The 17,040-nt window shown below is 39.8% G+C and overlaps 2 protein-coding genes across 2 annotated transcripts; one reads left to right on the forward strand and one right to left on the reverse strand.

Annotated features, from left to right (window-relative positions):
* Positions 1-2,717: 2,717 nt before the first annotated feature.
* LOC120424188 (H(+)/Cl(-) exchange transporter 7) lies at positions 2,718-6,770 on the forward strand. Its single transcript, XM_039588245.2, has 5 exons — positions 2,718-3,001; positions 3,064-3,174; positions 3,984-5,693; positions 5,755-5,913; positions 6,333-6,770. The coding sequence occupies exons 1-5, from the start codon at positions 2,930-2,932 to the stop codon at positions 6,546-6,548; spliced, it is 2,268 nt and encodes a 755-aa protein (XP_039444179.1). The 5' UTR covers positions 2,718-2,929; the 3' UTR covers positions 6,549-6,770.
* On the reverse strand, positions 6,759-14,116 carry LOC120424189 (ionotropic receptor 75a-like). Its single transcript, XM_039588247.2, has 2 exons — positions 12,585-14,116; positions 6,759-7,303 (listed from the first exon to the last, which is right to left on the reverse strand). The coding sequence occupies exons 1-2, from the start codon at positions 13,932-13,934 to the stop codon at positions 6,761-6,763; spliced, it is 1,893 nt and encodes a 630-aa protein (XP_039444181.1). The 5' UTR covers positions 13,935-14,116; the 3' UTR covers positions 6,759-6,760.
* Between the last annotated feature and the right edge of the window lie 2,924 nt (positions 14,117-17,040).

Below are 17,040 nucleotides of genomic sequence, written 5' to 3' on the forward strand. Positions count from 1 at the left end.
ATTTTTATTTGTTCCGTTTTTGATTTTTGAGCTCTAGTAAACTATTCTAAAGTGATTTAGAATTTTTAATTCCAAGATCATTTTTTGTTCATGATTCGATTAACCGAAGTCCCATACAAACCTTCGGATAATCGAACTTCAGATAATCGAGGCTTCGGATAATCGAGTCTGGACTGTACTGTACAACGGAATTTCACCAAAAAAAAAAATATTGTTGATCGATCTCAAATATGCTAAATATGATTTTAAACGCAGTAAAATGCATTTAAATTCATTAGACTTCTTTTTCCATTAAAATTTTGAAGTTTTTTGAAAAAAATATCTGCCCCCTGATTTTTTGGACCGATTTTGAAGGGAGGGGGGGGGCGGGGGGTGACATAAACTTCAAACAATATTTGCAACGGCCTTATTGAATTAAAACATATTTGTTCAACACATTTTTGTGTAATTAAATTGACCAAAAAAAGTATAATTTTCGCTTGAAGGTCAAATTTGGCCCGGAGCCATGCTCTGCATAAGAAAGATTGTTCTTAGATATCGACAATTATTTAAAAAAAAAAACATATTTTTCTGTCATATCTGTTTCTATCAAAAGATTTGAAAGTTAACTTTTGATATTATTAATTTTATCAGTTTTACAATCGTGAAGTTTATGTCCCTCGACTCAGACTAAAGGTGGGGGATAAAAAAAAATGTTAAAAAATGAAATTACAGCTCATGGTTTCAACATTTGAATGAAAAAAGTGTTTTAAAATGTATTATACACCTCCCACCTGTCCAGTTGTTTTGCAATCATAACTTTCCGAAATTTGATTGTTATTTCATAAAAGTTCAAAATATGTTTAAACAAGCCCAAACAAGCTAAATAGCATTTTAGATTGTTTTGAGTTGATTAGACTTCTATTTCCATTGAAATTTTGCAGTTTTATGATAAAAATTTGGCCCCTGATTTTTTTGAACCAATTTTGAAGGCGGGGGGTGAGGGGTGCGACATAAGCTTTGAAAAATATTTGCAACGGCCTAACAGAAATTAAATAAATCATAAATATTCAACAAACTTTTAGCACAACATGAATCACTCTAATGTATCATCCACCAATACACTAACACACGTTTGCGCTCGTTCATTCAACACAACGATATCATCTGCACACCATTCTGGTGCAGTATAAATGAAACATGAAAAAAAATGAGAAATGAAATCATTGATACAGGCAGGTACCAATTTCCATAGAGGTTGAGCTGAAGCATAACAAACAGAGAGCCGTCAATGGAGCTTTGTGTCTGTATGTGAGAGCTTTCTCATCAAAAATGTAATGTGTTTGTGATATTAGACGGGATAAACTGTGGTATTTTGCGTTTTTGAACTTAAGTTTAAAATATAGGAATGATGAGTCGTTGACTGGAAGAATACTGTTTTAACAAAATGACTATCGTCAGTAGGGTTGACTATGGGTCAAAAAACGATACACCTCTCGTAATTTCTTAATAACAAAAACAATTTAAATAACATCGAAAATCTTTCAACGTAGATTTGTTCTTAGATAGTTTACTAACATATTTCCAAAATATGGTGGATTTTGATGAACACTACCTTAAATGCCAATAGTTTGAAAATTGACCCAATCTCACCCCTTATTGGGTCAAATGAAACTAAAATGATGCTCAAATACAACGATATGGTAAAAACAAGTCATCCAACAGTGTTTCTTGTTCGAGGGAATCGAATTGACACGCTACAATGTTTGAAGTGGAGATTTTCAAATATTTGGGTAGTTTTCGAGCATTTCTAACAAAAATATTAGAAAAATGATTTTTCGAGAGGTCATTTTTGGCCAAAAACGTACCCAACTTTAGACATCTGCCAAAATAACAGGATTTGTTCTAGGAACGAGAATTTTTTAGCGAAGTCTTCTTATGATGTCCCCTACACAACTCTTTAAACAGAATTTAGTTTCATTGAGAAGAATCTGAGAAATTGTATAATCCGTAAAAAATCACTTTGACCCAATCTCACCCCCCAGACCCAATGTTACCCCCACTGACGGTATTGAAAAAATAATCAAAACTTAAAAAAACTATTTTAAAATTCAGTGCAACCTTCGACACTTATTTGTTTTAAAGGACAAAAGAATGAAGTATTTGGAAAGATTTTTACTTTTTTAACTTGTAAATTAATAAAGAATCCAAAAAGAATCAATAAAAAAAGGTTTTTTTTTCAAGCGGAGCTGTTGTTTTTTTTTAAAAAGTATATCAATGTTAGGTTAATTTTAGATTTGTAATCATCTTTTATTGATATTTATCATTTAACATCATACATATTTTTTTTTAAATAATTGCTGCTTCTCCTTTGAAATTACATAAAAATTACGCAAAAGTGCCAATGGAGACGCACGATTTGCCAACATTACATCAAAATTGGCAACTTCGCCAAACTTTTCCTCATTTAATAGAGTTATCTACGCGCGCATGTATTGCGTGTACGAGCATGTACACGCAATACATGCGCGCGTAGATAACTCTATTTCGACGCCATGAAAGCATAAAAACAGTGAGGGCCTCCTCAGCCGGCCCACCACGTTGGGCGCATTAGCGCCTCTATGTTTGAGATTACCGTAACTAGTTGCAATAAATCTGACGTTTGAAATCAAAACAAAGCTGCACATTATTCGAACGCCTTCAAGTGCATGTTATTTGCCGTTCCTATCAGTAAATGAAGCGCTTAAGTCGCTGTATTGTATACTAGCTAGCTTAGTCATCGCTCGTCGAAACGGGAGGCCCAGGTGTATTCGTGGTGTTTTCCCTTAGTGTTATTAAGATCTTTGTGACCAACGGGACAATAATGCAAGTGCCCCAATTGACAACAAATTGAAAACATCACATCAAGGTCAGATTTTGGCGGAATTCCCTTTCCAAGAATTTTGGCAAAATGTCCCTCAAGCAGCAACTGGTTCGCGACTCCGACGACGCGGACAGCGATAATGAAAACGGCAGTACAGGGGTAGGTTTTTGAGGAAAATATTCGATGGTCTGGATTACTCATTGGAACCTTTCTTTTTCCAGCTGGAATATTCCGTTCGCATGCCTGCGGATGATGAGGAACAAGAGCGACAGGAGAATGGCCCGACATTTACCATCCGGCAGCGAAAGAAAAAGGGACAGTCTCCGTATGAGGTAAGTTCCATATTGCAAGTTCGCATTAAATTGCAAAGCCCAGATTACAAAGTAAGCGTAGAATGCCTACTTCCGATCGATTGCATCTTCGTCGGAAGATGCTTACACGCGGTTCATCAACCGAACCAGATTGAGCAAATACCAGAACAACGGGAGCAAAGAAATGCTAAACAAAGTCGCGACGAAACGGCTTATCTCAAAGTTGAGTGTGTCGAAAGAAATCGACCATGCGCGTCGATTTACACGCCCTTAGTCAGACAGTAAACAACAGCTGGAACTGTGAATACAGTTTATGTTGCATATTTTGAAGCATTTTGAATTCCGCTAAATTGGAAATTGTGGGTTGATTTTTTTTCAGTGTTGTTTTTTGGTTTTTGTTAAAATCGTGCGTCTCCATCGAATGTGTCTTTCAAATATAAAGCAGTGGAGACGCATGGCATTTCAAGATCAAACATGGTAAAATATTCAACAGCCATGCGTCTCCATTGAAACACGATTTCCAAGAATACAATTTTATTGACAATATAAAGAAGAGGGGTTCTAGTAACTCCTCGATATCGCTCACACAGAAGGTACTTTCCCTTCGACTGATATTAGCAGAGATAACGTACCTATAACTCAACAAGAGGCAAACATGACTCACATTCCATGCAATTGCAACTCCATCACAGAGTTAGAACTAGTCAATGCAGCTGAAACGATGTATTCCCAGCTTCGTCCTACTCGAACGAAATCCGTTGATGTCGTTGAGGTTGACCTACCTGAATTAAGCGCGTAGCCTGAACTAATTCATCCGTTTCAACTTGCAGAGCCTCGACTACGACGTGTGCGAAAATGTCCTGTGGCAGCAGGAACACCGGAAGATCGTGCCCCGGTTCACGGTGCGGAAGGACTTTTCCCGGTGGCTCATTTCGATGCAGATTGGCATCTGGACCGCGCTGGTCGCCTGTGCCATCAACATCGTGATTGACGAGGTGTCGCGGCTCAAGTACGGCTTTCTGAAGCGAGCCGTGGACGAGAACGTGCTCGGCGGTGATCTGGCCATTCCGTACCTGTGGTGGGTGCTGCTGAACGTGGTTCCGGTGTTGATCGGGGCGACGCTGGTGGCGTACGTGGAACCGGTCGCGGCAGGCAGTGGGATTCCGCAGGTCAAGTGTTACCTGAACGGGGTGAAGGTGCCGCGGATCGTGCGGATCAAGACACTTGCCGTGAAGGCGGTGGGGGTGGTCACCTCGGTGGTTGGGGGTTTGGCTGGGGGTAAGGAAGGACCGATGATCCACAGCGGGGCGGTTATTGCGGCTGGGATATCCCAGGGTAAGAGTACCACGCTGAAGAAGGACATGAAGGTGTTTCAGTACTTCCGGGATGATCATGAGAAGAGGGACTTTGTGGTTGGGGGAGCGGCGGCGGGTGTGGCCGCGGCTTTTGGAGCACCGATTGGAGGCATTCTGTTCTCGCTGGAAGAAGCTGCTAGTTTTTGGAACCAGTCGTTGATCTGGCGTACGTTCTTCGCTTCCATCATCAGTAGTTTTACGCTGAACGTCGTACTGTCGGCTTATCACGGTTTGAGCAGCTTCCGGTATCGCGGTCTTTTCAATTTGGGAGAATTTAAGCCGCTTCCGTTCGAGTACTACGAACTACCGATCTTCATGCTGATGGGAGTCCTGGGAGGAGTCTCCGGAGCCATCTGGAACAGTGTCAACACGCGGATCAACCTGTTCCGGGCACGCTTCGTCAAGTATCGCTGGGCCAAAGTGATGGAAGCGGCCTTTGTCGCGATCATCGGAGCGACCGCTGCCTGTGCCATGGCCTACAGCCTCAACGATTGCCGCCCACTCGGGAACGATCCAACGGAAACTCCCGTTCAGCTGTTTTGCGAGGACAACGAGTACAACGCGGCGGCCGCTCTCTGGTTCCAAACTCCGGAAGCTACCGTGAAAGCCCTGTTCCACGATCCTCCCGGCTCCCACACAATCCTAACCCTGGCCGTCTTCGTCCTCATCTACTACCCACTCTCCTGCATCACGTACGGCCTAAGCGTCTCCCTAGGAATCTTCATCCCAACGCTTCTGGTCGGCGCCGCCTGGGGTCGTCTCTTTGCCTCATTCGTGGTCCTCGCCTTCCCAGCTTCAAGCGTGTTCATGAACCCCGGAAAGTACGCCCTCATCGGAGCCGCAGCCCAGCTCGGTGGAATCGTCCGGATGACGCTCAGTCTCAGCGTAATCCTGCTCGAAACGACCGGAAACATCGCCTTCGTGCTGCCCATCATCATCACGCTGATGTCGGCCAAGTGGAGCGGAGATTACTTCAACGAAGGCATCTACGACACGCAGATCCGGACGTCCAAGGTGCCGATGCTGCCTTGGCACGTCGAACCCAGGCTAGAGAACGAACTGGCGGAGAACATCATGAACGCGCCCGTCGTTTGCGTGCGAAAACTCGAAAAGGTCAACTACATTATCGATATTTTGAAGAACACGACCCACAACGGATTCCCGGTGATTGAGAGTGATGAAAATGTGAGGAACTTTCTTTTGGAAATTTGGAACAATTTAACAAATTCAACGCTTTAATTTTCAGGACACTCGCGAGGACGGCAAGCTGATCGGATTGATTCTACGATCGCAGCTGGTGGTCATCCTCAAACGAAGCATGTACGTCGAAACGGAACGGCACTGGCGCGATCTGGTCACGATCGAGCAGTTCCGCAAGGAGTACCCGCGCTATCCAACGATTGATGTAAGTCTTATCGGGTTTATTGTTTTTTTCATGCAACATAACCAAACTTTTCGGCACCCTCAGCAAACGTCAAATCAGTACAAATTGCTGCCGGATATTTTTCCGGATTTCTTTCGGTTAAAGTCACGTTAATAAAATAAACAACAACAACTTTTGGAAAAGATCCGGCAGCATTTCTGTTTAGTTTGACGTTTGCGGGGAGAGTCGAAAAATGAAAACAAATCTCTTTGTGCATCAGCCAATGTTGTCATCCGTAGATGTCAACAACAGTCTCAACTGTTTGAAATCTGGTGTTATCGTCATTCATATTGTGATTCGTTCTTGTTCGTCCAGATATTGTTTTGTGTTGCCGCGGACAATGTCTTCTGCCGTCCTGTGTAAATAAATAAATCAAACAAAACTCGTTTTCCCCCCCGCAGGACCTTCGCATCAGCGAGGACAAAACGCTGAAAAACTACACCGTCGACATGAGCACGTTCATGAACCCCTCGCCGTACTCGGTGAACCCAGACACGTCCGTGCCGCGCCTGTTCCAGCTGTTCCGGGCACTTGGCTTGCGCCACCTGGTGGTGGTCACACAGGAAAACCGCGTCCGCGGCATCATCACCCGGAAGGACTTTCTAAAGGACGATTGAATCTCTCTCACCCTGTTTGATGGTTTTTGAACGGAACTTTTTTAATTTCATCGTTGAAAGTGCCACAGAAAGTGATATTATCTAAGCTGAGCGGCGTGTGTGTGTATCTGATGAGTCCGTGACGGAACAGTGCGCTTAGTATTCTACACGGGAGCGTGGACCAAAACCACAATATTTTACACAGTTAACTTGAATATATAGATTTTAAACATTTAAGATAAACCCATCGGCTTAACTGCATTGACTCGCGATCGTTTGAAGAACCGCCCACGAATATCCCTTCGTTTTTTCAACCCAAATTCTCCCACCACCAGCCCAGCGGCAATTCCAAAGCCCCACCACAGCAGCACCAGCGCCGGCCAAACGTCCACGATCGTCACCGGGATGAAGCTGCTGCCGCCACTGCAGGTCGGTTTCTTCGTGTACAGCATCGAGTGTTCCCTGCCCTGAATGCCAAACTCGCGCAGCTTGAACAAGCTCAAACGGACAATCTCCCTGAACGACGAGTTCTTCTGGACCGCGTAGTACGGATCGATAATGTTCAGGTACTCGATCTCCTGCAGGCCGCACTTTTCGTCCTCCTGGTACGTTTCGCTGATCACCTTGTAGCCCACGCCCAGCTCCACGTGAAAGGCGTACAGTCCCTGGCGCAGCCGCTCGACGCCTTTCTCTAGCGGGATGAATCTGTCCAGACTGCCGTCGCGGCTGCGCATCTTGCGCTCGAAGAGGGCCTTCCGGATTGGTTCGGTTTCGTGCTGGATATATGTACAAAAAAAAGATTGTTTGTTTAGCAATAAAAAAAAACCTGAAAATCTATTGATGAGATCAACTACACATTCTCATTCTACATTGTACTCAAAATCAATCAGATTCAACGAATCATCTTTGCGGTAAACTTCACGCAGTTTGCCTGGCCGTCTCTTAAAAAGACGTCGAGAACGTGTTACCAACTCAAGTACCTCCATTTTCTTCTCTACCTTGCACTTGGTTGCAAGAGCAAGAGTAAACTGGTGAAAAGAGAGTTGCTCTGTTGCTTACTGTCTTGATTCGAATAAAAATACACAGTACTTGAAACGAAGCATTTTTTTAAATCAATGGATTTGTTTTTGGATAGCAAACTCAAGAACAATTTTAATTATTTTATGGTTGACTTTTTGAATATACAGTCATCCCTCATATTCGGAACAGTTTACAGATCGGCCAATGTTAAAAAAATCATAGAAAATCGATAATTAAACTTAATGATTCGCTTTTGCCTTTATTTGAAAGCTTTTATTGCGATCTTTGGAATGCCGTATCCAACAACTGCAATTATAACTTTTATATCATTTTTTTAAGAAAAACTTTCACCCTTGAAATCCACAAATTCGGAACACTTTTTTCTTACGGAGGTAAACAAACTTTGATTCTTTCCATGAGTTCATAATTTTTACAAAATAATGGCTTCACGCACTGAAACCAACGAAACTCAAGCTTGTTAGTTTATACGAGAGATCAAAGTAGTTGAGTAGTTAACGTAGTAACGGAGAGCTTGTTATTTTTACAAATAAACTATTAACCTGTGAACCCTTACCCGAACCGGACGTACTTTCTTTGAATTCCAACTAAGCTTAGTAATGTTTTATGAATGATCTGATAACTATTTTTGTGAAAATATCAGTTAAATCCAGGTGTTCCACAATTGTGGGAGGCACAATAACGTCTTGATTCGAATTCCCGGACGCTTCGAAACCCGGACACCTCATCTTGTTTTATCAATTATTTGGATATAAGTTCGCATTATGAATGTCAAAACTGTGTTATTTGATAAATTCTAACATCAACTTTCATTTAAAGTTTGTTTGAACGCAGTAGTTAATATCAATACAATAAAATAAAATAAAATTATAAGATAACCAAAAATGCGAAACATTTCACTTGAAATATTTCATAGGCGTTCGAAGCACCGGGAAGGCAAAGCAGAAATTTATGGTTTCGATTTTCTTAAATTCTAGCAAATTTTTATATAAAATATCGATTGTTTTGATGTTAACAGCTTATTTAAGACCTAAAGAATGCCAATCACTGACATTTCAGTCCAAATTTGTGCGATTCATGAGTAAAATCGAGTGTCCGGAATTCGAAGCAAAAGTGTCCGGATTTCGAATCAGCTTTTATCAGTGTCCGGGATTCAAAGCACAAGTCATTTTAATTTCCAAATTCTGATGAAAAATTGTTAGAAAAGACATATTTTGCATGCATTCTCTTAAAACTGACTGTTAATACTACATCCTGATGATATTTCTTCATTTCCAACTTATTACATGATTTTTTGTCAGCTATAACGAAAATGATATGCTACTAAGTGTCCGGATTTCGAATCATCCTACAATTATGGAACAGGCAATTTGGAGGCAGTGTTTTGCTGCTCTGAATGAAATAGTCTTGAGATGCAGTTTTTTTGTTTTAAAAGTACTACTTTTACTAGTGAAATAGCAAGAGAATGTCCAAATAAAGGTCCTAAAAAAGAAGGGTCGACAGAAACGATGCATTTGGCATGCTATTGACAAATTATCACAAAAGTGCCCAAAGAAGCCATTTTGCATCATTAGTTTGTCCATATAATTTTCCATACAAATTTGGCAGTTGCCCATACAAAAATGATATATGAAAATTCAAAAATCTGTATCTGTATTTTTTTCATTGTATGTGACTACAATGAAAAAAAAAAAAATGATACGCGGTAAATTTTTTTTTGGTGATTTTTAAATTAACTTTTTGTCACTAAAACTTGATTTGCAATATTTTCTGATATGTTATAGGGGACATCAAATGCCAACTTTTCAAAAATTTCCAGAACGGGCAAAAAATCTTTGACCGAGTTATGAATTTTTGAATCAATACTGATTTTTCCGCAACAATTTTCGTTTTTGAATTGAAAATCAGTTGCTGTGTAGTTGCTGAGATATCGACATTAGAAAATTGTGGGTTGTTTGAGTGAGACTTAGAAAACATCAATTTTCCTGTTTTTTAAACTTTGCATGGCAATATCTCAGCAACTAAGTGTCGTATCATCCCAAGTACGGGAACACGACGAATATTAGACGACCCGAAGAAATAGTGAAAGTGATAGTGAAAGCAAAATAAATAAAGTGTCTATAAAGAATCATGATGTAAAAATATTATTATAATTATTTATATTTAATATGATATTACACTTTACAGCTGAGTTGAAACTCACTATCAGAATCTAATGTTTTCTTGTGTTCCCTTTTGTTCTTTTCGCTTCAAACTGAATGAGCGAGCATCTGACTTGCTACGCAGCCGCAGGATACAACAGACGATGGAGGGACAAACTAACACCAGCAGTGATCAATACCACACCGACTGACGAGGATTGCTACCAAGCATGGTGTCCACGGCTATGTGTCCAACCGAGAGACCTCCAAGGTCGCAGGGAAGTATTAATTAGTATCGCCTTTTTATGTTTGATCCTTTTGTTAATACAAATTCCTTTGCAGATACAAACCACTTTAAAAGTATGCCTCGCGGCCTGCTCTGATCTTTTGCTTATTCTATCCGCTTTCTACCCCCAATGCGTCCTGCACGAGGAACCTAGGGTAGCTTATGGTTGACCTGGGGAGCCCGAGGAATCATGCCGTAGGTGGCTTGTATAGTCTTACTCACCTATCCTCGCGGCAAGGTCTTCCGTAGGTCTACACCCGAACATGCGACGTGGGACTGCATGAATCTTCAGCTGCTGCCGGAAGGGTGTATTCCGAAATTACCGAATTACCGAACTAAGGGTCGTATCATCAAAGTTCAAAAATTGCAAAATATAGAAAATTTTCTCAGCTTTTCAAAACTATTCTTTTCTAAAGTGGGCAAACTTGAGCACTTATTTAAAAAAATGAATAAACTGCGACTATTTTCCTAAAAAAAAAAGTAAATCTTTCACCGGTTCCTGAGGGGAACACCGGGAAGGGTTTCGGAGCCGGCATTTACAAAGCGGATTCAGTGACAGTTATTAATCAACTTAATGTTAACATTCCATAGGTTGTCTTCCTGAGGTGTCTTGATAAGGTCCAGTTTGTGACGATACACTACCTTCTTTTTACTAAGCAATCGAATCTAGAAGGGAAAAGATCACCAGTTGTGTTGGTCCGAGCCGGGATTTGAACACCGATCTACCGCTTACGAGGCGGAAGCGTTACCACTGGGCTACGTGGCTCGGTCATTTTCCTAAGTTACCTAAAAATGGCTGTAACTTGAAAACGGTGCACTTTATCAAAATTTTATTAAAGTACTTTTTGTTGCAAATTCAATTTTACATCGAAAAACGAAATTGAAAAAAAATTTGCTATCAATATTTCGATTTTTTGAAAAACTCAGTATTGATTCATAAAATGTATAACTCGGTCAAAAATGTTTTGCCCGTTCTGGAAATTTCTGAAAAGTTTCTGCCAACTTAAACATATCAGAAAATAAAGAAAAATAGTGTTATTTTGAAAATCAAGTTTTAGGGACAAAAAGTGAAAAAAAATCACCAAAAAAAAATTTACGGTGCATCATTTTTTTTCAGTGTAGTCCATAAAAAATCCTTCAAAAGATACAGATTTTTGAATATTCATATATCATTTATGTATGGACAGCTGCCAAATTTGTATGGAAAATTATATGGACAAACTAATGCTGCAAAATGGCTTCTTTGGGCATACCGAAAGAACCGATAAAGTTTCAGCCGGATTGAAAAATACAAAAATTTAAATTAAAAAAAGACAGATTTTGTAGAGAATTTCCAAGTAACATTTTAGGCTTTATCAAAGCTGTCACAACCGCTATAAAACCTATCAGCCAAAACCAACATTAAAACCCCTTAGTCGTAACAAAATCCCCAGAACCTTGATAAACCCCACTTAAAACCCAAAAGGACCTCCGCAAAAGGTTGTTACGGCCTATTTATAAAACCTTCATAGGAGTTCAAGGCTTTACAACTGAATTCTAACAACATCCTCAAAGCCTTGATAAAATCTTTGTTAAAACCTAGTCAGGAGTTATGGAAAAATGACATTTCATACGTCTTAAAACGACTTTTGCCAAATAGGTTTTATTTTGGCAAAATTAAGTCTTCGTCTTGCCAAATGAAATTATGGAGATGGTTGTCAAAAATGGCGATAATAAATAATAGATATTGGAGGTAATCCAAATAATTGGAAAGCTTATTTCTCGCAATTGATGGCTCAAATTCAGCTGCGATTGAAATTTTATTGTAAATGTAGGGGAGATAGAGCCAAAAAATTCAACTCGCTTCTTCAAAAATCAATATTTTGTAATCATAGTGTTTAATGTTAAAAAATATTTTATTGCAATTCTTTGAAAAAAATGTTCAAAATATTTTTAAACATCTATCGCTATATTAATCATACCAGAAATTCAGCATAAATGTGTGTTTTCATCAAATTTAAATCACATTTTTCAGTTTTCTATTTTTTCAACCAAGATGGCGGTCGATCAAATTCAATCAGAACACGCGTTAAGCGCCATATTTATGCAATGCTAATGGGCCTCGTTAAATGCTTTTTCAAGAGCTTATGGTTTTAAGTAAGCTTTTTACATGCCTAATGGCACTTGACAGCTAAAACGCCCTGGGTTTTAAAAAAACCATGCGATAAAACCGTTTGGCATGACATTGCCATTGGGTTTTCAAGACTCTCTTAAAACTTTCATAAAACCTTATTAAAAGCCATTTAGCTTTTATTGTCACAAGGTTTTATGTCCGAGGCATAAAACCTTGTTAGAGCCTACTAATTAGCTCTTGCTTATTGGTTGCGGTGAATGCCTAAATAAAACTATAAAGCAATCAAGATGCTATCATAAAACCTCACTAGGTGGTGGCTAGTTGGTTTAAAAATGTTACTTGGGAATTGCTCTGTACGAATCATTTTATTTTAAAAGAATTGATAAATTTTTTAAATTTTAGATTTTTTAAAAATGTTTTTGCTGCATTTTTACGTTTAAAACCCAAAATAAAAATAAAAAAATAAAATTAAATCTTACCATAAAGTAGTACTTATTGTAAACAGTATCCTCCGCCCCGGTTTCCAGCCTCGAGTTGAGCAGGTCCTCCACCGTCCTGATCTTCCTCGATGGAGACTGAATCAATGCCACAATGTTCGCGGAATAGCTCGCGTACAAAAACATCAACACGATCAAGCTCAGCAGGATCAGGCACCGGGTCGGCAGCGATTTGGGTTCCATAAACGAGCCCTGCTGGCAGGACGTCCCAAACATGTTCATCATCGTGTCCATCAGGGTGGGACGGAACGATCCGTACCGGACGGTTGTGTAGCGAAACTCGACCAGCATGATGATCAGCAGGAGGGTCGCGGACAGGACGATGAAGCTGATGATGCACATCCAAACAGTTCCGTTGAAGGGAAGGATGAAAACGTTGTCCGTTACGGATAGTTTCGGCGAGCGGAAAATGAACTTGGCCCGCGTTGGGGTTGTCATCGAGAGGTAGTCGATCTCGCGGATACGATCAGCTGTTAGGAACAGGGCGGTGGCGCCAAGATCGGCCTGGTCTGCTTGAAGCTCACCGATCATTCCGCTGAAACGACCCGTCTTTGGGTTGCGGTAACCCCACGAGTTTACGTAGCTGTACTGGACGGTGGCGTTCAGGTTCTCGATCATGTACTTGGTGAGAAAGTAGTTCTTCTTAGTGATCGTGTCCACGTGCTTCTCCTTGTAGTCTTCCAGGTGGTTGAGGGTGGCATTATGGGTGATCACTACCGATGCTCGAAGTTTGAATCGGTTGAGGTTCTGCCGACGAACGGAAGCCGCGATCGCGGCATGATCGTTCCGAACAACCACTCCACGGTACCAATATCCGAAAACCTCCTCCACCAAGCTGCTCTCAATCGAATATCTGTACACTTGACGAACTGAATATCCTTCAACTCCTTCACCCGCACACAAATAGTAAACCTCACTGCTGATCAACACCTTAAGATCGTCAAAGAACCTCAAAAACCGCCCACAATCCAAATTACCCCTGTCGATCACGATCCACTTGACTCGGTAGTATAAAAGCTGCCCGGCTTGCTGCAGAAGCCGCTTCGTTCCGGGACAGCTCGCGTCCACCACCAGCAGATTGCGATGTTGGTTGGGATCGTCCCAGGGAAGATCACCAACGTCGAGTCCGGAAAATCTGACCGCTGCCGGAATCGTGGCCAATTCGCGCCAAAAGAACGTCTTTTCGGGATCGGACCAGCAGCCGTCCTGCATGACCGTTATCTGGACGGGATAGTTCAGACAGCGGATCAGATCGGCCACGGCGGTGAGAATTGGTGAACAAGTGCAGCCATTTAGGACACTTAGCACGAGGAAAATGCTTCGGAACTGCATGACTTTTCTGGAGTGATTCCGCTCTCATCATGAGAGTCACCTTTTATAAGAGTGCTTTGGAATGTTGAACATGACTTATTCAAATTATGGGTTTTCTTCTATCAGAATTTTAAATTAGAACCTTAAAGGCACGTGGATTTTGATTTTTGTTTAATTTCAAAACAATAATCAAAAATTCTACCCAACACATGCGAAGGTTTGGTCTAGAAATAAAACGGAAAGTCTTTCAACTCCACGACTATAATTTTACGCCCCCTGCTGTGGGAGGGGTCTCACCTGAATGATTCAAGTGATTGTATGTTTGGATTGCAAACCCGTCGATTACACTCGCTAATAAAATCAAGCGCCAGAGAGTGCCCATTTGTTCTTCAACAGCTTTAGGGCTGCGCATCTTCATTATCAAGTCTAATGTGGGTTCTAGAGAATGCCTAATGAGGTCGTGGCTTGTCCCCCGGTCACGGATGGTCAGTTCTCCGACCGACGGCGGTGCCGGAAATATTTGCACAATTCACGTGCACTTGCGCTCTCGTGTGGCCGTGACGGGGTCGAGAAGAGCTCGATTTTGAACTTGTGCTGGACACGTGCTGGTAATTTTTGCTGAAGAATTTGTCGTAGATTTGCAATAAAATCACTAGGGCTAGTGATTTTTCACGGCAAAAAAATCGAAATTTCGCGGCATGCCAATTACCCAACATTGGAATTTCACGGCAATTTCACGGTACTCTAAAAAAATGCTCAAAATAAATGTAAAATTGAGCTTTTTTAGCGTAATTATGAACAGAAAATTGTTTTAAAAGTTAGTAGGAGATAGGGTATTTGTCCCTATTTTGGGCCTACTAAGCAGAGCGCACTTTTAATTTGATGTATTCTCAAAGGCTGCTATTGGCAGCCTAGTTTGTTTTACATTAATAAGTTGGTTTTTTAATGCTTAACGGTGCACATCAACCAGAGCTTTTGCACCCAGATTTTTGTTACAGACATTTTAGTATCTTCAAAACTACGGGTACTATCGAAATAGTTTTTTATTCATCCCCTAAAGTACTGTTCACTAAGTAATTTACAACAAAGTTTGATTAATTTTACAATCCCGTTATTGCAGGATTGGGTCCGTAGGTTTGACAATTTTGGAATAAGAAGACAACAACTTCCTTCGTTGCTGTGCACCCTTAAACTCGTACATAATAAACATTTTGATAAAATTGCCTTATATCGCTGTAAAAGCACGAAAAACTAAAACACTTTTTGCCCCTATTGTGGGGATATTGCTTCTAGCATACGACCTTCTTTGTGCATATTTTCGGCCTACCTTCTGATTGGTTGAAATCTCGAAGCACGTGGCGAAATTTTTTGACGTACGGTTCAGCCCTAGCTCGTACAGTTCAGCCCCAAAAAGTACGGTCACCAAACAGGCTAAATCGTTGTGCAGTTTCAAGCCACAAATCATCGTTAGAATGATTGATTTAACCAGTAACAGTTAAATTACCTGCATAAATTGAATAAGCATAATTTATTTCATTAATTTATGAGCTTTAAACATAATTAAATATTTGTTACGCAGCCAATTATTTAACCCGTACTACGCGAGTAAGGACTTTGAGATGTGAAAGGCGCGCACACACTGTCACAGTTTGTAGAAGTGTCCAATGGACTGAATATACAGCCATCGTCTCCGAAATTAAAGAGTAACTTTGATTAAGAATATAATTGATTGGTGTCAGTTTAGTGATTGTGTTTTGAAACGGGATAATGCTAACCGCCAATAAAAACCTATTGCTGGTGGTTTGCGATTTGGGGGAAGGCTCTGATTCGTGTGCCGAGTGATGAAAGCCGTGACGCTGAGTGTCAACAAGCGGTAAGCAAAAGTGGTGAACATTTTGGTCCTAATGGGCAACTAGTAATTTTCCATAAAAAAATTGACGTTTTTTCTGATTTAAAAGGAAATAGTGAATTAATTTTGCCCACCAAACTGAAGCTAATGAGAGCAAGTATCATTCCCAAGTGGCAGTTTTCTGCAAATTGACGGTGGAATGCACAATTTCGTCAAACTAAGTTTGGTAGGCTCAATATAGGTACTAGGCCCAAAATAGGGACAAATACCCTATAATCTCCTAACACAAATGTATTGGATTTATTTAGAATTCTTTTTGGAGAATTTCCGTCAGTTAAATTTATGATTCAGCAAATTTAATTTAATTTCATTGAGATAAGAAGTAGTAAAAAAAGTGTTATAAAACTAACAATATATAAAACATTATTTGTTTTCCTATGTTCAACCATAGAGGAATTCGAGTATTATAATAAATTTTAGGCAAAACTCATAAAAGCAGTTGATAATTGCAGAAAATTATAATACATTGCAAATGCTCAACAAATTACTTTTTTTTTGTGTATTCTTTCATTGTAGTGTTTAATAATGTGCTTTTACAATCTTTTTGGAATTTTGAGGAATAAATAAATTTTGCTGAAAATGTAAAATTAATCTCTGCGTTTCATACAGTATTTTAATGAACAATATCTTTAAAAAAATTGTCTGACAGGCAGCGGAATTAAAAGGAACAACTCGTCTCTTTGTATTCAGAATATTTGTTTAGTTTGGAAACTACATCCGAAATGCTTGTTAAAAATCTTATAAAGTATTTGAAATAAAATAAATAATGCTTAAATGTAATCAGAAGCGATTTATCAATGAAATATTTAAAATTTCGTGGCATTTCACGGTTTTACAAAATTTCACGGCCAGGGGCAAATTTCACGGACTACGCGGCTTCCGCGAAATCGCGAAAATCACTAGCTCTAAAAATCACGGACGAAGTCATTCGAGAGATATATGAAATTTGAAACTTAACTCAAACTCCAAAACTTTTGTTAATCAAATTTTAAGAATTTTTGAAATTCTTTTTTTTAAGTTAGGTGTATTTTTTTCAAAATTCAGGAAGTTTTTTCATGTGTTTTTTTTTAATGATTTTCAATCAAATTTGTTTTTTTTTATTTGATAATAATTTTTATGTTTACAAAGTTGGAAGAGTATTTTGTAATGTTGTAATGTAAGAAATTATGCAAACTATCGATATAAATGTTGTTGAGTATTGAAACCGGGGTTACATTG

This window comes from Culex pipiens, chromosome 3 (assembly GCF_016801865.2).
Source record: "Culex pipiens pallens isolate TS chromosome 3, TS_CPP_V2, whole genome shotgun sequence".
NCBI classification, from domain to species: Eukaryota; Metazoa; Arthropoda; class Insecta; order Diptera; family Culicidae; genus Culex; species Culex pipiens.

Excerpts from the sequence above, each read along its gene's own strand:
- LOC120424188 (XM_039588245.2), top strand. The coding sequence starts at position 2,930 with ATGTCCCTCAAGCAGCAACTGGTTCGCGACTCCGACGACGCGGACAGC. Across the intron at positions 3,175-3,983 it reads AGGGACAGTCTCCGTATGAG|AGCCTCGACTACGACGTGTG; the intron begins GTAAGTTCCATA and ends TTCAACTTGCAG. Across the intron at positions 5,914-6,332 it reads CGCGCTATCCAACGATTGAT|GACCTTCGCATCAGCGAGGA; the intron begins GTAAGTCTTATC and ends TCCCCCCCGCAG.
- LOC120424189 (XM_039588247.2), bottom strand. The coding sequence starts at position 13,934 with ATGCAGTTCCGAAGCATTTTCCTCGTGCTAAGTGTCCTAAATGGCTGC. Across the intron at positions 7,304-12,584 it reads ACAATAAGTACTACTTTATG|CACGAAACCGAACCAATCCG; the intron begins GTAAGATTTAAT and ends ACATATATCCAG.